Here is an 18961-nt window from a genome sequence, read left to right on the forward strand (position 1 = left end):
CATTCTGGGAGTGACCAGGATGATACTGGGATCATAGTGAGTGTAACTGAAAGTGGCTGGGAATGACCTGGAGGGAACTGGGGGAACTGGTCGGTCTGGGGCTCAGGGTTGTTCTCCCCCAGGGCTGCCCTGGGTCCTGCTGCCACCCCCGGCCCACAGAGCCGAGGGACAGAGGACAGGGACAGGGCACAGCCGAGGGACAGGGGCGTCTCAGTGCCAGCCGGGCAAAGGGGTAAAAGGGCGTCTCGGTTCTCAGGAATGGGAGTGCAGGGGGGTCTCAGGGTCACAGAAATGGGGGGGGGCAGGGACGTGGAGAGGTAGAAGGGAGTTGTAGGGAGTTGCGGAAGAGGGGACAGGGGGAGCCACGCCACTCCGGCGCTTCCTGAACTCGCAGCAGCCTCCTGTCCCCTCCTGTCAGGAGTTGTGCAGAGCCAGAAGGTTCCCCCGAGCCTCCTTTTGTCCAGGCTGATCCCCTTTCCCAGCTCCCTCAGCCCCTCCTGGTGTTCCGGCCAGGGCAGAATACTAGTGCTACACCAAGAGCAATGTAGAGGCCTGACACGGGTGCCTTTATCACCTCATTTTAAGCTTTCATAAATACTTAACAGAAGAACTCTTCAGAAAGCACCAAAGTCAGCAGCTCAAGTGACAATCTCCTTTGAAAATCGCTGCGGCTCGGCCCCGCCCGGCCCGGCCCCGCCCAGCCCCGACAATCGGGTGCCGTGGGCGCCTGGTAACCGGGAACGCGGCAGCGGCGGCGGCGTCTGTGACGTGCGGGGCTGCTGCGCTGCTGCGCTGCGGCACAGCTCAGGCGCCGCAGACCGCGCTCCGCTCGGGTGTGCCAGCCTGGGCTCGTGCAGGCGGCTACACTCGCCATTCGCCAGGCGAATTGTTCGCAGAGCATTGCTCTCTGTGGAGGATTTCTGAACGCGCAGAGCATTGGTCTCTGCACAGGAGTCCTGAACGCGCAGAGCATTGGTCTCTGCACAGGAGTCCTGAACACGCAGAGCATTGGTCTCTGCACAGGAGTCCTGAACACGCAGAGCATTGGTCTCTGCAGGGATTCCTGAATTCGCAGAGCATTGGTCTCTGCACAGGAGTCCTGAATACGCAGAGCATTGGTCTCTGCAGGGATTCCTGAACACGCAGAGCATTAATCTCTGCTAGAGAGTCCTGAATTTCCTTTGAAGGTAAGGATTGACTAAAGTTGAATTTTTTTGTTTTGTCTCATCTGTGCTCTGAGGGGGAATGCCAAAGGGAAGTACAGGATGTGATAATGCCAGTCTTCTGCTGCACCATTTCAATGGCATGCACAGCTGAGTGGATGAATGGCATATGGTCTACTGATTGTGCTTTTTTTCACTGAAGAAATGCAACATTTTCTAAATGTACTAATCAATACATTTTTTTTCCTATAATGATTGCTTAAACAGCTTAAAGGTGAATGAGTTCTGGTCAAGTTTCAGTGGGTTGTTATCATCTGGTTACTAAAATTATTAGGGAGATGCCTCTGAATTGAGGTGCAAACAAGACCATGTGCCAAAGTCAATAGTCTGGATTTTATGTAACAGTAAATGTGAGGAAGAGAGAGAGAAAGAAAGAGAAAAAGTGGGGGGGAGGGGGAGCGATGGGGGGTTGAGAAGAGGGAGGAGAAAGAGAGTGACAGAAACAGATTAAGTAAAAAATGTCACCATTCCACGGATCCCATCAGCATACCATAAAATCCTCTTCTGGTCTTCTCGGTGGTGAGGTCTTGCAAAAGGTAAGACTCCAATGGATTAATGCAGATTTGGGCAAGGTGGGACTGCCCAGGTACCTCCCTGGGGCAAGGCAAGTCTGACTCTGTCTATTGCTACTTTCAAATAATATCAAATCTTTAGCACCAGTATATCCTTGGAGTCTGCCATGAAGTGGGTTCTGGATTTTCAGATCTGTTGTGTTACTTTGCATGCCCTGCAGTCACCTGGTGCGAGGCCTCAGGAATGGGTCTGGGGGCACTTTGGAGGTCTTTGATGGGAGGTTTGTGTGCAAGCCTGGCCTCAGCAGACGAGTCTGTGGCTGTGAATTCCCCACCCTGAACCCAGACAGAGCTGATTTTCAGGACAGCTGCTGGGTTTGGCTTTGTGGTGGATAGGTTTTTCTCCTCAGCCTTGTTTACTTCTCCCCAGACCTGAGATAACCAGACAATAGTGTCACCTTTGTCTTGTTTCATGTTCCCTTAGGCAGCTTAACTCACAGTCCAAAGTTCCAGTCAGGAGGCGTTTTCAGGGAAGGCTGGGCTTGGGTGGTCGCAGCTTCTTTATACAGTTTTGTCACAATGGGCAGAAAGTCCTTCATAACAATACTTAAGCCATTAGCCATAACATTCCAGTCTCTCACAAGTGCTGTGAGGAACAGCTGAGAGAGCAGGGGTGGTTTAGCCTAAAGAAGAGGAGACCCACTCCAGCTATTTTGAAGTATTTAATATTTAAGCTACAGCTTTGTCCGTTCTAACTATTAATGTTCAGATTTTTAGCTCCAGGTTTCAGTATGATCCATCTCTGAATTGCACAACATAGTCATATAGTCCAAATAAAGTCCAACTAGAGGCCTAACAATACTAGCTACTTACACCAAACAAGCATTTAGCTACTTTCAAATACTATAAAATTTTTAGCACCAGTATAATGCCTTGAATCTGCCATGAATTGGGTTCTGGATTTTCCGAGTTCCATTGTTGCTCCTTCCAGTTTCGTTGAGGCATTGTCGCTCACCTGGGATATCCTCCCTTCAAAATGGCTTCTGGATTCCCAAAAAAGATCCGGACACCTCGTCTTTGGTCCAGGGAAATGCTGAAGTCTTTTACTGTAAGTACCCACGGGGGCTGTGTTGAGGCTGGAAACTCCCCTCGTGTCCCTCCTCTCCCTGCCCCTGTTGTCAGCAGCGCTGTGAAGCTGCAGACCCCCTCCCCACCTCTTTGTGCCCTGCTCCTGTTGGTGGGGGCTGTCCTGGTGCAGCAGGGAACGCCGTGTGTTGCCTCAGGGTCTTGCCTGGCTGTGCCACCGGAGCCAAGAGAAACCAATGTGCAGCTGAAGCCCTGAGCGTGTGTTCTGTCCCTTTCCCTTTGCCACAGCAGTTCCTTCTGTCAGGCTGGGCACTCACCTGTGCTGTGTAGTAAGCACATTTCTCTCTCTCTCAAGATTTTTCATAGAGGTGCACAGAGAAAAAGAGAAAACAATTTCTATTTCTGCTCCTTGTTTTTCCTATGTGGAATGTGTTCAGAAAATTGTTTACCTAGAGTGAATACTTAATTAGAGTCTAGTGAAAATTGTTTGCACCTAATAACCAATCAGATCCACCTGTGTCTAGACTCTCAAAAACAAAGTCACAAGTTGTTAGCTAGATATAGTAGTTAGAAAAGTATGTCGTTTTAAAATCTTACTTTACATAGTATATTAATGTATTATAGCATAGTTATAATAAATCATTCAACCTTCTAAACTAATGTTAAACATCATCATTTCTTCCCATTAAGTTCACCTACATTTTACAACACTCAGGGTCTTGCCTGGCTGTGCCACCGGAGCCAAGAGAAACCAATGTGCAGCTGAAGCCCTGAGCGTGTGTTCTGTCCCTTTCCCTTTGCCACAGCAGTTCCTCCTGTCAGGCTGGGCACTCACCTGTGCTGCTCTGACCAACCTGCCCTTGGGGCACCTGGGCATGTTGAGGGGGGGGAAGCTCAAGCTCTGCCCAAAGCCTTGAGAGACACGGCTGGTCCCAGCTGGAAGAGCTTCCAAGCCAGCTGCTCTCTCTCATCGCCCGTGTGGGTGCAGATCCAGCCCTGCAGACAGCACTGGAGTCAGGGCCACAAAGGTCCCTTGGTGTCTGGAGCTCACTTGACTGAAGATGCCCCACTGCTGAGGCTCTGTCAAGGAGATCCCTCTGTTTTCTTCTGTGCAGGGGCCTGTGAGCCCAGACAGAGAAAACAAATGCTAATTAACAGAGAGAAGGAAATCTTGGGCACATTCCTGTGCACCTCACTCTTGGTACGACGTTCCTTTCTTGCTTCTCTTGGACTCGGCCAGCAGTGCTATCTCCTCACTGTGAGTTCTCAGTGTTGTGCAGGGATGGAGTTAGGGGAGTTCTGAGAGCTCCTCCCCACTCTCTGAAAAGGTCACTGCCTCAATCCAATGAACTAAAGAGGAAACCAATGCCCAAAGAGCAGAAATCCCCAAAGATGTCACTTTTAATCCCGGAGAAGCTAATGGGACAGAGCCTTGTGGTTGGAGTATGTGTATTCCACTCTGTATTATTAATTTATTGGTGCTAAGTATTTCAGCAAGTAACTTCCAGGGCTTCCAGGACAGTCCTAGACTCTGTGATCACAAGTTGTTCACCAGTGCCACTCGTTCAAGAAAAGCCTTTCTGAACAAGCACATCTCTGAGGCTCTAGCTGGTTTATTTTTGCCTTTCAGCTGCTTCCAGCTAAGTCCCTGCGGGAGAAGTTTCTCAGCATGAAGAAGAAGGCCAGCACTGGGGGGAGTATTCTGCCCAGAACTGACAGCCCATTTCTGGACATGAGTGAGCCTGATCAAAAGGTAGCCTTTTCCTGCTCTTTTCCTTTCTGTTTGATGTGAAGTTTGAAGAGGGTGTGTGCTTGTGACAGGCTTGCCTCCAGCAAAATACCTCCGTGTCCAGGTCCTGTTGTCAGTGCAAACTGCTGGGAGTGGTGGACGGGGAGTCCTGATCTGCACTAAGCCAGCACAAATAACCTCTGCTGAAGCTGCCGTTGCTAAAACAATGGGGGGAGGGCTGGGGACACAAAGGCACAAAGTTGCCATTTGCCATTCTCCTGCTGAAGTGGCCACCTCTTGCTTTGGTGTGGTCGCCATCAAATGCTCGGGGTCACAGGATTCCCTCCAGAGTGGCAGCGTTGGCCTCTGAAGGCCGAGGACCTGCAGTAATTACTTCAGATTTAACAAAACGAATTGCACGAGTGCTTTGGGTTGGAACAATGTGTTGGACCCTGACGGGGTGTTAGATTTTGCAGGCTGCCAGATGTACAGGGGGCTCGCCCTGGGCAGAGGGGAATGGATGTGCTTTATGTGCATCAGTGCCTACGTAGAGGTGTGTTTAAAGCTGCTTTTCTGGCAGGACTGGCTCAGTACAAAGCACAGTCCAAGGGGGTAGGTGACCGAGGTGGGCTGTTGAGCAGGAAATTGGCAGCAAGAGACCTGTGACACACTGGTTAAGGATTGCCCTGGAGAGGGGTGTTGGGAACACCTCAGAGAAGGGCACAGCTAAGGGACAGGGGGCTGCAGCCACTCCCATCAGCAGACTGTCTCCTGTGGAGTCACACAGGAGACCTGCTTGTGTGTCTGGAGTGACAGCAGTGTGTCTGGAGAAGGCAGACAAAGCAGGGAGAGTTTTCTCAAAGCAATGCCTCTGCTCCAGAAGCATTTGCTGTTGTTGTGTCATTCCAGACATGCCTCTACAATGGTATCATGTAAGATAGCAATAATTACAAGAAAGCACCCATTTAAAGCACATGGAAAAAGGAGATACCAACTCTCCTTTCACCCATGTTGCTGAGAAAATAACTGAACGTTACCCTTATTCAGCATTCACCTCATTTGTCTTTTTCCTAACTTCTGTGTTACTTTATTTTTGCTTTACCTCTGTTTGAAACGCACTAACTTTTAAATACAATTAAAGGGGACAAAAATAATCGAAGCAAAAGAAAACTATCTATTAGTAAAGATTCAGCTGAGGAGACATGAACACACACACTCTCAGAGAAAAGGCAATCTTTCTATCCCCTTTATACCTGGCCAGGGAGGTCCCTGTCCCCTTTCCCCTTGGATGGGTACTTGGGAACTTCCATTCTGTCCAACTGCCAGCTCTTCTGTCCCCTCCCCTCTCATCCTGCTTCCTTTTGGTCAGGTCTCCAACCCCGTCCCTCCCACAGCAACACCCAGCAAACCAACCTGAACAAATCCAAACCACAAACAACACACAGAACCAACAAATTCCATTATTTCACTTAATAACCTTTTGGCTGCAGCAAAACATCACCTTATCTCTCACACCTCCTCTGGTACTGTTCTTTTCTTACTGATGTCTAAGTTCTAGATCAAAAAAGGTATTTGCAGTTGTGTGGGCCTTGGTTTCCCTGTCTCAGAGTAAAGGACATCCCAAAATCGTTTCCCATGGAGTCTGATGTAAATTTGTGGGTTTTTCTTACTCCATGAGTGCTCACTCAGTGCCCCAGAGCTCTGTGACCACATGGGCACAGGGCTGTGCTTAAGGTAAGTGCTGCCTGGCATTCTGGAGAAGGAAACTTGGAGAAATACATGCCAAAAGAGCAGCTTGGCTTGAGCCTGCTCTGTGTGGCCCAGCAGCTCTTGGTCAGATCAGAGCAGAGGTGGGTGAGCCACTGCTTGCCCAGTGTGGGCTGGGCAGACGTGCTCACCCAGGGCCTGTACTTCACTGGGGGTCCGTGTAAGGGATCCTTCATGAGCCTTCCTCCCAGCAGCTGAACCTCTCCCTGCTCTCTCTCGCCTCTCCAGGTGTCGTCAGTTCCCCTGAAGCAGAACTTGTTTCAGATTTCCCCACCAGAGGTGGTATTTCAGAACTTTGTCGCCCATGAGGTCTCTGAGATGGTGCTGTCTGTCACGAATAAGGACAAGGTAAGTGCTGGGGCGTGGAGCTTTAACACTGTGCTGGAAGAGGAGAGTGGTGTAATTCCCAGAGTGTGCAGCAAAGCAAGTTATCTGCTGCAGCACATCCACAAGAAAATGTCTCAGCACCTTTGTTCTGCAAGATGGTGGAAATCTTCCTGTGCTGGGAATTCTCCCCTGATCTTGGCCATGTGTTGATGGTATCTATCCCAAAGGAGCTGCCTTCTCTTGAAAGCTCTGGATTGATAGGAATGTTGAGGGCTGTACAGTTCTTACCTGCTCTCAAGCTTTGCCTTGAGTGTACACCACATCCTGTGTCTCCTTGGTTCATCTTGGCTCCTCTGCCTCTCTCAGCCTGTTTGGCTCCCTTTGTGCAGCTCACAGTCAAAGCTCAGGGGCTGAGTCTTCTCCACTTTGTGCTGGAATCACTTTTCATTAATGGCACTGGCACTGCAGGAAGTGTCTTCTGAAACAGCCCTGGAATCAGGCTGATGTAGCAGAAGCAGCAGGAGGCTTCAGGTGCCACTTCGGGCTCCTGCTAGGCTTCATCCAGCTCTGCTCAGGTTTTCCAAAAGCACCATGGTGCTCTGCTTTTCCTTTGGAGAACCTCAGCACATCCAAAGCCAAGTGCTCCTGGAGGTTTTTACCTTCACTTGAAGAAATTGTGATTGTTTTGCAGTTTCCCAAGAGAGTTGAGAGGGAAAAAGCTGAAAAATGTCAGCAGTTGTGTTCCGCTGTAAAGAGGAAAACTGAGACCATTTGAATTTCAGTCAGGGCAGCATTTTCTCAAATAAGCCTTGTGCCAAAAGCAGGCTGATGGCAAGAGACGGGAGGGAGTCAAAATCATCTGGTTTAGACTTTTTGAGAGCATTTTGGTGCTCAGGGGTTGATATCTATGTGCTAGAAAATGCACATTTGCTGTGTCTGTGTTTCCCAGAGGGCAGAACCTGGCCTGCTGGCTGCAGGCAGGAATGCCCAGCAGCTCAGCTTGCCTGCACAGGCAGCAAGAACCCCTGGAGAGCCAAGATTGGCTTTTAATACTGGAACCACACTGTGAGTCAGTGCTGGTCATGTTTCTCCAGGCAGAAAATGCCTTCGAAGTCCATAGTTGGTAGGCACAGCCTGTCTGTGTTTCTGTCACTTTTGGCAAGCTGATTGCTCTCATGGTTTCATGATTCTTCCTTGCTGCTTTACTGCTCATTTAAATTCCCTTTGCCATCTCCTTGTTTTAGGGGTTGTCTTGCTGTGTTCCTTTTGCTTTTCAGGTTTGCTTTTATTCCCAGTACGGCCACAGTGTTTGGTCCCCTCTCTTGCTGGTCTGCCTGCATGACTGTATCCCCAGAACTGCCCTACCCAAACCTCATCTGCTAGAAGGGAATTTCTTCCTTCCCCCAGGATAACGTGCTGTTTTGCTTTCAGGCAGCACATTCCCCCTCTGGAACACGACTACTGCATGGCTGTGTGCAGGCAGGAGCCAGCAGGGTTTTTGGCCTTGTTGAATATGCAGAGGACTTGGTTCAAGTGCTCTGTCTCCATCCTGCTGGTGCTGACCTGCTCGGCCCTTCCTTCCCACCAGGCACTGCCCTACTGCCCCAGTGCTGGCCAAAATGCTGGACCCAGACAGAAGGGATTCGAGTTCACCCTCGGGAATTATGTGCCTGTACCTCCACAGCTGAAAGTGCTTTGGAAAAGGGGTCAAGGAGGGATGTCACCAGGGCACGGACAGGTCTCCTTTCATCCTGTGTCCACAAGCAGCAAAACCATCGTTTCATGTCTTTCCTGCAGTTTCGTCGGGTGGTGAAGGTCTCCATGGAGAGCTCGCCTTACTTCCAGCTCACGTGCTCCAACAACGCGTACCGCGTCGTGCTGCCGGGCGCGTCCGCCCTTGTGCGCATCCGCTTCACCCCCGACGAGAACAAGGTGAGACTGGAGGAGCCAAGCCACAGAATTCTCTCCGAAGCCACTGTTTTCCCTGCCCTCGGTGCACCCCCACATTCCATGCTGTGAGCCTGGCTCCAGGCCGTGGGCAGGCAGCCTGCAGCCACTCACAGCCTGGCACGCGCTGTCAGGCACTGCGCCCGGGCCTGACAGGCTCTGCTGCCCCTCCCTGCATATTCCTGAGCGTTCCCAAGGGAAGAGCACGGGGAGCAGTGAAAATGACAGAGGGGTGTTGATAGATCTTCCGCCATCTCTAGGTACAGTGGAAGGGATTTCATTATTGTGGAAAACACTAGAGGAACAGAGAGGTCAGAGGGCTTTCCTCCTTCCTGGCTGGCAACAGCTTCCCTGCCTCACCCTGGGCTGGAGCAAAGACGGTGCTTTTTCACACCCTGTGTTCTCCAGCCTTGCAGCTGTGCTGTCCCAGAGCACAGCTGACCATGATACAGCTGCAGGGCCAGGGCAGAGGATGTGCTGTGCCCGTGAGCCCGGCCTGGCACAGGCACACGGGGCTCTAGGTGCCCTTAGCCAGCAGGAGGTTGGTGAGCTGCAGGGGCCTTGGTCACCTCCCTGAAAGAGCTCGTGTAGGGCAGGCACAACCTGCAGGCAGAGCTGTGACCCCAGAGCCTGTGGCAGTGACACTGCTGTGGCTCTGTCTTCACGCCTGTCACTGTGGTGGCTCTGTCAACTGGCACCCGTTCCCTGCCAAAGGTGCTTTTGTGGGGAGGTTTGAACACCAGTGCTGGGGCCCTGGCAAGTCTGATCTCAGTGCTGTGATCTGGAGGCTTGTTCATACAGAAGGGTTTAGGACATGGCATGGAAGGGAGGAAGCCTTGCAGGGAAGCAAAGAGAGGCTCTTTCCAACAGCATGCTGCCGCCTCTTAGCACTGTTCATCTCCTGACGTGGTTGGAGAGGCAAAGTTAGAGGGCAGTTCTGAGCCAACTGATGTTTCTACACCAGGCCAGAGGTGCAGGAGCTTTTTGGGTGCAGCTGTTTTCTCATCTTTTTTTGCTGCTTAGAGTCACTATAACACTTTGTCCTATTCTCCAGCAGTGGGAATATAGAAACCTAAAGAGGAATGTCCTGTGTTCCCTAGCTCCATGTTCCCTAGAAGGGGCTTAGGAATTATTTAACATCATTACAATTCAGAGTAAAAATTAGGGTGTCCTAGGGCTGTTCTCTGGATGACCCAAGTGACAAAAGAACTTAATGCCACTGAGATAGGTTTTGCAAAGTGCACTGGTGCCTTTAAAATGTGACATATTAGTAGAACTTAGTGTTCATTTTAGGGTGGAATAGGTAAATTGATGCCCTTGAAGGGTTATAGGAAACGGTTTTTCTTCTGCCATGGGGATGGCACTAAATGTCCCGTGCTGAGCTAGTTTCTTTTCGTGCAGGATTATTCCCACGAGCTCGTCTGCATCACTCCAAGCGAAAGGATAGTTGTGCCAATTCGGGCCATTGGTGCCCGAGCTATCCTGGACTTCCCTGAGCAGCTGGACTTCTCGGGCTGTCCGGTCAAGTGCAGCACCCAGAAGACTCTGCTGGTTCGCAATGTCGGTAACCGGGCAGCTCGTTACCAGCTGAGCACCCAGAGGTGAGGATCTGTCCTTGTGCAAAACACCTTTGGGTGATAACAGGGCTGGGAAAGAGCAACAAAAGGAACCAGAGCATTGCAGCTGCTGCTCTCTCTCTGTGTTGCAGTCCTTTCTCCGTGGTTCCGGCCATGGGAACTCTGGGCGCTGGTGACAGCATGCAGGTGACAGTGGGATTTCACCCGCTGACGACCGGTGACCATTCCGGGTCCCTGTGCTGCAGCACAGGTGAGTGCTGGGCCCTGCACGGGGCACAGGACAGTTCTCCACCGGCGCTCCCTGTGTCCCATCCCCCTCCATTCCCTCTAGAGGTCCCTCCCCTGTTCAGCTTTACCCCAAAGAAAACAGAGAACTCCCTGGTGTTTAGGGGGTTGATAAAGTGGATCCCCTCTAACAGGGCTAAGATTTTTGGACTCCTGTTTTTCTGGGAGTTGCTGAGTGGAGGAAGGAGGAACCCTGACTCTCCACGACCGTGTGGCTGTGCCTGGGTGAAATTTTATTAATTTTATTTTATTCCTGGGCAGTGCTGTATGTGAGGTGTGAGGTTTCCATCAGACTCTCTCCAATGCAAATGTGTTTCTTGCACACCTCTATCCCATATGCTGCTTCTCCATTGGCTTGTCACAGACCCTTTTGCTATGTTGCCCTTACACATATATTTAGTTTCTGTCTAATAACATTTCCAGGCCCTCGAGTTCCTGTTTGGTGACAAATCAAGACAAAATTTTCCCTGTCCCCATTTCCCAGACTGTTCATGCTATTGCAAACCTCTCACATCTATCTCCCATTTGATTTCTAGACTGAGGAATCCCATTCAGCCTTCATACAGAAGCTGCTCTGTACTTATTAATCTTTCCTTTGTCCCTTTTTTATTTAATTTGAAATGTTCCAGCTTGGTTTTTGAGATCAGAACAATATAAAATCTTTCAAGACTGATGTGGCTGTGGGTTTGGACAGGGAGATGATGATGATTTTCACGGTGTTCGTTTTGTAGTGGTTTGGCATATTGCAGAGCCAGGCTGGTTGTGTTTCCTCACCTGTGTCCCCTCCTGCTGTGGGCTGTCACTTCACTTGTTCCTCTGGGCCTCCTTTTGCTGCCCACATGCCCCCAGGCGTATTTTTTTTGTCAGCAACAAGGGATCCAAGGGATCAGGAGAGACAGGAGTCTCGTGGGATGCCCAGGGAGACCCTGGGCAAGCCAGGACTGAACAGAGCTCCTCAGCGTCACTTGAAGGACTTTGATGCAGAAATCCCCGTGATCTGAGTGGGTCACCAGAGCACACTGACAAATCTCACTGCACATACTGTCACCTTGGGGCCAAATCTGCACAAACACTCTCAGAAATAAGGTGTTTAAGGAGGTGCCCAGGACATCCTCACGCCGTACACCCAGAGCTGCCAGGATGTGATAAATGTACTGATCCATGGAACTGCTCATTCAGCTAAAAGCTGTGACACTTTCTTCTGTGACCCGTGGTTTGCTCTGTTCCTTGTGCTTCCATCAGCAACTGAGCTGAGCAAAGACTCCCCTTTGCTTTGTTCCAGGTGAAGAAAGCATCCACACAGAGCTCCACGGAGAAGCTGGAGCTGTCCGTGCTGGGTTGAGCACAAATTTTGTGGAGGTTGAGAAGACTTTCATCACCATGTCAAACCACACAACTGTGTTCATTGAAAACAGAAGTAACGTCACGGCCCACTTCCAGTGGAAGACTTTTCCTACTGAGGAAGAAGAGAATAAAGAGAAGAGGAGGTTAGTCTGACAGATGCATTTCACTGAGATACATGGCCCAAGGCTAAAACTGACGTGTGGCCTCGGGGGGGTGTTGGTGCTTTTGAATGGTTTGGGCCAAGTAAACCGTGCCTGGCACTAGGGTGTGTGTCCCTGCTGGCTTCAGGAGCTCAGCACTAGGCATTCCAGTTCCACTTAAACTCCAGCCAAGGATGGCATTTTGGGAAGGAAAGGTTGGCTGCAATGACTGGATTTCCTCAAGTTCTCATTGGGCTTTTGCCTCTCTAATCTTCTTCCTACGTGACCTGGCAACATCCTTAAACAGCTCGCCCGCTTTCCAAAGGTGATACACACTCTTTTTTTCCCTTAGTTCCTTCAGAAGCTCCTTGCCCATCCAGGCTGGTTGTCTTCCCTGCCAGCTCGCCTTTCAGCACACAGGGACAGTCTGTTCCTGTGCCTTCAAGACTTCTTTCTTGAAGTATGTCCATCGTTCCTGGACTCCTTTGTTTTTAAGGGCTGTTTCCCAGGGTTCTCCCCAAATCAGTCTCTTGAACAGGCCGAATCTGCCCTCCAGAAGTCCAGAGTGGAAGTTTTGTTGATGCCCCTCCTTGTTTCACTGAATATTGAGAACTGAATATTGGGGGTCAGGACGGAATTTTATTACCTCCCCAGCAGAGACCCACTTCCATTCCCCACTGTCTCCTAGGCCTCCTCCTTCTGCCTGATCCCAAGAAGGGCCGGGCTCCTCTGGCTCCTGCTGAGCTTCTCTCAGGGTTGGACGGGTGTAACTCCACCAGTTTATTTCTGTGTCGCTCTCCCTAATGCTCCTCAGCCTTTCCACTTCTTCCTTAAGCTCTGCCACCGGGCAGAGCAGATCATTCACCTGCCCACACCACACGCAGGTGTCTTTTGCACCTCCTCTGATATTAACACCAGGCTCAGACCCTCCCTGCAGCCAGGGGCCTGGAGAGCTGCGTCCTTCCTGGGAGCTTCTGTTTGAGTTAGTACACTCCTGCTGGCAGCAGCAGCAGCAATGGCTTGTCATCATTTGTAAACCATAGCTGGGGGAAATATAAAAGAAGAAAGAAAGAAAAAAAAAAAAAAAAAAAAAAAAAGGCAAGCACCTCGCAACCAGCAAAAAGACACAAGCCACTACACAAGGAGGGTGGGTGGCTGCACCCTTTCTGCTCAGCCTGCTTGTGCAAAAACTGAAAAAACGCCGGGCCAAAACTGCCGTGGCAAGCCCCTGGTTGCTGCGGGCCAGGTCGCTTGCAGCCCCCAGAGCCATTTTAAATTGCCTGCAAAGGACCAGGAGATCGACCCTTGCCCACCTGAATGGCTGGTGAGAGGGTCCTTTAGTGCCCTGGGCTTCTTGGCTTTCCAGTGTTCTCTATCTCCTTACACAGTGTCTGACTTCCAGACAAACTCTGTGTGTTAACAAAAAACCCCATGACCCTCTCTGGCTACTTCCCTGGGCTGTTTATTTCCATTTTTTCCCACTTGCCTGCCTCAGCCTGGACCCCAGGTGATCCACTGTCCCCTCAGAAGCAACTAGGTTTCCCCAAAGTAAACTTCAACCTGGTTTTGGTTTTGTGTTTTTTGTTTGTTTGTTTGTTGTTGTTTTTTGTTTTTTTTTTTCCCAATTACATCTGTTTTCATGCCAGTTTGTGTCCTAGACTGCCACCAGGACATTTTATTCTTCCTTACTTCCAGTCTTAGGCATGGTTGTAGCTCCAAGGCCCCTGTCCTGCTGTCAGAGCAGCTCTTGAGATCTCAGAGCAGAGAGGACTTTTTTATGAGAGGAGATAGTGCAGGACCCTTTCCCTCTCAGGACATTCTTGCTACCATGCACTGGGATGGGGCCCAAAAAGCTCTGGATCGTGAAAAGGCCTCTCCAGGAGTTTGCTGTCTCCCTCCTGCACAACAAAGTCCCTTCCCCTCTTAGAGCCTCTGCTTTCATGCATAAAACCTTGAATGTCACTGAAGGGGTGCGGTGCCTGAATTCATCCATTTCCATTGGGATGCTCCTGTGAAAGGCAGAGTAGGGAACAGGGCAGGTCCAAAATGGAAGAAACAAAGAGTGATGCTGGTAACATGTAGCTGCAACCCAGCTTCGTCTCCCCTTCCCAGGGAAGTCCTGCTCCGAGATCTTTATCTGCCTCCCCCGAGCAGCTCAGTGGTAGGAAAAGCCACTTGAAGTGGCTGGTGGATTCTCCCTCAGTTTTGGCAGAACCTTTGAGCCAGGAGGTTCTCTTGAGGGCTGCTGGCTTTGGAAACCTCTCCTGAGCTTGCAGGTGTGGAGTAAAACTACCTGCTGTGCCAGTGAGCAGCAAGTTATCCTCTGATCCGTGTGGGACCCCACGGCTTGGGGTCAGCCTTTGCTGGGGAGCTGCTGCTGCTCCTCCCCCAAGTGCTTTGCCCTCCTGCACTCACACTTCCCTCTGCAAATATGTGGCTTATTCAGTTATCTGCTGGCCTTGTCTCTCCTGTGGCTGCAGGCAGTGTCGTTTTCTGGAGCCGTGGACAGAGACGTGGCTGGAAAACTTAACGGAGGAGGAAAAAACAGAGAAGGAGAAGGGCTCTTGTGAAGATTGCACTGCCCTCCTGAGCGACACGGTCCAGGAGGAGATAGCAAAGGTGCAAGAAGACCCCATGCTGTTCTCCGATGACATTTTTTTCATTGAGCCAGTGGTAAGTGGTAGCTGCATTTTCCTCCTCTTCCTCCTCCCCCTCCTCCTCCTCCTCTCCCCCCTTCCTCCTCCCACCCACCCGGATGCGGTCACTCGGCAGATGCTCAGCTGGCCCGATGTGCTGGGAGGAAGGATGTGGAGTTTTGGTGCAGCTGCAGAGCTCGCTGCTAAAAGCGTTTCTGCCCTGCAGGCTCAGGGCAGGGCTGGGAGCCTGACAAAGCCGAGCTCTGCTGCCAGGGCTCGAGCTCAAGGGCGCTCCGTGCGTGTCCTTGCAGTGCCCACAGGGAGCAGTTCTTGTAGGCAGGGGCTCCCCCGTGGTGCCTGGGGTTCAGCAGAGGGTGTTGGAGCTCTGCCATTTCACATACTGACCTCAGGCTTGCCATGGTTGGCTGGGAAAAGGAGGCCAAATCCAGCCCAAGGTTGATCACAGAAATGCCAATCCCCTCCTGTAACCACGCCTTGCACTATTTCTGAGTGTCCCTTCCAGTGTCCTCTGAGAGCCTGGACACAAGGGTGGAAGGTTTAAATGGGCCTTTTGAGTTCTCCTGCACACACAGACAGAAAACCTTTTCCTTTTCTGCGTGTGCAAGCAAACCACCACATCCTGCCACCAACCAGAGCCCTGATTCTGAGTCCTGGCGTTGTGAGAGACAATAAATGCCTGGAGTCTGCACAGAGCAAAATCCCTTCTCATCTTGGAGTAAACCCCAGAATAATCCCCACCTCTGCTTCCTTTCAAAACAGGTTAAACGAATAGTTTTATTTCCAAGGAAGGGGATCATCTTCCTGTGAAGAGCCACCAGTGCACAGTGGCAGTTACATCCCACTGTAGCTGACAGCAGCATGATGTGACCAAGGGCTTGTGTCAGAGCAGTAGCAATATTGTGGAGAGTGGGAGCTGATCAGCTGAGCATTGAGAGCTTCCAGCGGTGTGCTGAGCTGGGTTTGGAGTGTTTCCTTGGGCTCTTTGTGTTGTTCACTCATCACTGATGCTCTAAATAAAGGCTTGCAGGACTGTGGTTGAAAACAAGAAATGTGAAGTTTGAAGATAAATGTTTTGCTGTCCCTTTCTGTTTTAGGAGGGAGAAATTGGGCCGAATTGTTCGGCCGAAATCAAGGTGACCTTCAAACCCCTAGAGGCACTGGAGTACCAAAGTGTGGCTTACTGCAGCATCTCAGGTACAGCTCCTTTCCCCTGCCTCTCTCACCCTCAGTGCAGCCACGGTGCAAGCCTGAGCCCACTGGGCTCCCCTGTAACTGCTGGGAAGAGTCCCTGGTCAGCAGGGCAGGGCTGGCACATCCCCACTGGCCCTGCAGCTCCCAGGGAGTCTCCCGTGCAAGGCCAGGGCTCAGAACAGCCGTGTGTGGGTTACTGACCCCAGAACAGCCCAGGCAGTGCAGGGAGAGGTTTTCATGCCATGGCTTTGCCAGCATTCCCTCAAAGGCCAAAGAGCTACAGAGCAGAACAGCTTTAGTGAACAAGCACTAAGCCCCTCTAGAGACCACTGACCTCCAGGATGGGTCCATTTGACATGGCTCCATCATCAGGTGGTAGGAGCTGAGTTAGAAATGTGCTCCCTGACCCTGGATCACTCCCACTGCCCAGACACCGCCAGACCAGAGTGGCTGAGCCCCGCTGAGCCCTGGGTGTTTGCGGAAGGAGCACCCTTGGCCAGCACCTGCTTCTGTCCCTGGGTGGGAGTTGTCACCTTGCAGCTCAGTCTGTGGAAATAGAACACAATGCTGAGTGCCAGAAGTTGAGGACTTTGGCAACAAAGTCGTGTGCTTCTGGGCCAGGTAGTTTGGCAATTGCCAAACTCTTCATGAGCTTTGTGCCTGCACTGAATGGAATTCAGAGCTCCTCTAAGTGCATGGGAAGGAAACCTCAGAATCATAGTAAGTTCAGGATGGAATGGACCTCAAAGGCCTCTGGGCAGGGACACCTCCCACTAGGTCAGGGAGCTCCAAGCCCATCCAGCCTGGCTTTGAACACTTTCAGGGCTGGAACCTCCACAACGCCCCTGGGGAACCTGCTCCAGTGTCTCACCACCCTCTCAAAAATTTCTTTCTATTTCTACCCGTTACTCCTTGGCCTGTCACTAGAGGACATCAGAGATGTTTGAAACTCGGCAGACTGGTGGCTAGGATTGGAAACCAACCCAAGGAATGGGTTAGAAATTGCAAGTCAGCCGCAAGGGCTATCTCCTGAGGGAACAGAAGGGTCCATATCTTCTCCTGCAGCATCAGGAGCCGGTTGCATCCAGCTCAGAGTCAGGGACTAGCATTGAGGCAGCCTGGAAAATGCAGTGTAACGGAGGGAATTATTGTACTGAAATGGACATCTCTCCCCAGGCTGTGAGAGCAGGCTGCCCCTGTGCCTCACAGGGGAAGGCCAAGGACCCTTGGTTGAACTCAGCTGTCGTACACTGAACTTCGGGAACATTTCTGTCAACACCCCCCACGTTTATGAGGTGAGCAGCAGGGCTTGGGATGGATCCTGATGGCTCCTGGTGGGGCTGGGGAATTCCTGCCAACCTGGGCAGTTGTGAGCAGGGAATATTTGATGTTCTGCTCAGATCTGGGGCCGTCTGGAAGGTGTGTCTGTTGTTCATGAAGCCCCAGTCCCTTCTCTGGGGATCAGCTGGGAGGCTTCCTGCAGAACAACCCTTGGCATGTGAAACCAACACTAGGTCAAAAAGCTGCATGTTCAGAGGCTTTTGTGGCAGTGGCAGACACAAGGCACCTTTGTACTGGGCTGCTCAGAAGCAGCTGGAACAACCTGGCTGTGTTTGAGCTTCAGTCCACTGCAAACAGCTTCCAGTCAAGTGTCTCCTGCTTATTCCTGGAAGCCACAGGAAAGCCATCCAGCTTCCTGGCTCAGTGCTGGCCCTTGCAAAGGGCTTGGGAGTTCTTTCCCTTGCTGGCCAGTCCCTCACCACACTTCACCTTGGTGCATCTCTGACTCCAGAAAGAGAAAAGTGCTCCTGGGAATAAAGCAAAGGATTTTTCTACCTATTTGCCTCCCCCACAATAGTGTCAAGTTTGCAAAAAAAAACCAAAACCAAAACAAAACAAAACAAAACAAAACAAAACAAAACAAAAAAAAAAAAAAAAAAAAAAAAAAACAAAAACAAAACAAACAAAAAAAAACCAACAAAGAGAGAGCAACTGAAAGAGGTGGAAAATGAGGCACTGCATCATGCCAGACACTTTCAAAAGCATGGCTGTGGAAGGGAAAGACACACTGAGTTTTCCTACCATAAGATGGTGCTGTCTATACATTTAGATGCTGATCCCTCATTATCAATGTATTGTTTTCATGACGTGGGAAAAGGTGAATGAGTAGATGGTACTGCTGGAGCTGTGCTGGCTGGGGCAGCAGCAGCTCTGTGGTGATTCACCACGCAGCTGCAATCACCCCACGTTGCTCTCAGGGCCAGGTCTGAATGAGCTTGGTGATGCTGACCAGAGGTGGAGTGCTCTGTGTCCATGGGAAAACCCCAGGGTTATGGACTCCACTTCTGTGGAGTTACCACGGCTTTGCATGAAAACCCAAAGGCAGAACTTGTCCTGTTGTGGTTTTTTTGTTGCTTCTGCCATTCAGCAGCACAAAGCATCCTCTGCCTTTTCTGGGTGTGAATTGCATCATTAGACAACAACTCACGAGAAGGGAAGATTCCACATGTATTTCCATTTTGCTCTCTTGCTGCTGCAGGTGAAGCTGATTAACCAAGGAGCTATTGATGCTCCCTTCACCTATATCCCTTCAACTGCAAACGTGGGCTTCTGCTTCAAGTTTGCACCCGAGGAAGGCATCATTGCACCTGGTGGGACCCAGACAATTCAGGTCTCCTTCAGTGCCAGCGTGCTGGGGAAGTTTGAGGAAGAATTCCAGTTCAGTGTGGCTGGATCTCCTATGTCTGCGATCCTGACTATCAAGTAAGGACTCTGGGAGCTTGGTGGGCACATCTGTGGCTGTCTCTGGGACATCCCCCACCTACCTCATTTTGGGGTTGAGCAGAGCAGGTTGTGCAGGTGTTTCCTGAGGTCTTAATCTCTGCTTTGATCCTGGAATTGCCTTAGTGTGAGGATGCCTCCTGCCCTGTGTGGGTAACCTGGAGCTGGAACGACTCCTCCCTGCAGGGATCTCCCTCTGCCTTGGGCCATGGCAGGCAGTGGGATGGATCAGCTTTGGGCAGTAGCTGCTCTGGGATGTCCCCCCTGAACACCCAGCAAGGTCCCCAGGGCTTTGGAGGTGGGCCAGCCTGGGTGATTCTGCACCAGCAGCAGTGTTTGTAAAAAATCTTGTTAATAATCCATCCCAGATGGGCAGCAGCAGCCCCACCTCACCT

At 51.0% G+C, this 18961-nt stretch overlaps 2 protein-coding genes and 1 long non-coding RNA gene across 4 annotated transcripts in view; all 3 read left to right on the top strand.

Annotated features, from left to right (window-relative positions):
* The window catches only part of LOC137467234 (uncharacterized), a 102451-nt gene that overhangs the window by 37039 nt on the left and 46451 nt on the right, over positions 1-18961 (top strand). The window lies entirely within an intron of this gene.
* LOC137467252 (hydrocephalus-inducing protein homolog) lies at positions 8170-12544 on the top strand. The gene is made up of 4 exons (XM_068178762.1): positions 8170-8576; positions 9993-10192; positions 10300-10418; positions 11736-12544. The coding sequence occupies exons 1-4, from the start codon at positions 8427-8429 to the stop codon at positions 11948-11950; spliced, it is 684 nt and encodes a 227-aa protein (XP_068034863.1). The 5' UTR covers positions 8170-8426; the 3' UTR covers positions 11951-12544.
* LOC137467242 (hydrocephalus-inducing protein-like) lies at positions 13984-18632 on the top strand. Its single transcript, XM_068178755.1, has 5 exons — positions 13984-14015; positions 14418-14610; positions 15689-15788; positions 16962-17080; positions 18325-18632. Exons 1-5 carry the CDS (start codon positions 13984-13986, stop codon positions 18550-18552), a joined length of 672 nt encoding a protein of 223 aa, XP_068034856.1. The 3' UTR covers positions 18553-18632.

The sequence above is a fragment of the Anomalospiza imberbis genome, unplaced genomic scaffold (genome assembly GCF_031753505.1).
Source record: "Anomalospiza imberbis isolate Cuckoo-Finch-1a 21T00152 unplaced genomic scaffold, ASM3175350v1 scaffold_55, whole genome shotgun sequence".
Taxonomy (NCBI): Eukaryota; Metazoa; Chordata; class Aves; order Passeriformes; family Viduidae; genus Anomalospiza; species Anomalospiza imberbis.

Excerpts from the sequence above, each read along its gene's own strand:
- LOC137467242 (XM_068178755.1), top strand. The coding sequence starts at position 13,984 with ATGGAAGAAACAAAGAGTGATGCTGGTAACAT. Across the intron at positions 14,611-15,688 it reads TTTTTTTCATTGAGCCAGTG|GAGGGAGAAATTGGGCCGAA; the intron begins GTAAGTGGTAGC and ends TTTCTGTTTTAG. Across the intron at positions 15,789-16,961 it reads GGCTTACTGCAGCATCTCAG|GCTGTGAGAGCAGGCTGCCC; the intron begins GTACAGCTCCTT and ends ATCTCTCCCCAG.
- LOC137467252 (XM_068178762.1), top strand. The coding sequence starts at position 8,427 with ATGTCTTTCCTGCAGTTTCGTCGGGTGGTGAAGGTCTCCATGGAGAGC. Across the intron at positions 8,577-9,992 it reads TCACCCCCGACGAGAACAAG|GATTATTCCCACGAGCTCGT; the intron begins GTGAGACTGGAG and ends CTTTTCGTGCAG. Across the intron at positions 10,419-11,735 it reads GTCCCTGTGCTGCAGCACAG|GTGAAGAAAGCATCCACACA; the intron begins GTGAGTGCTGGG and ends GCTTTGTTCCAG.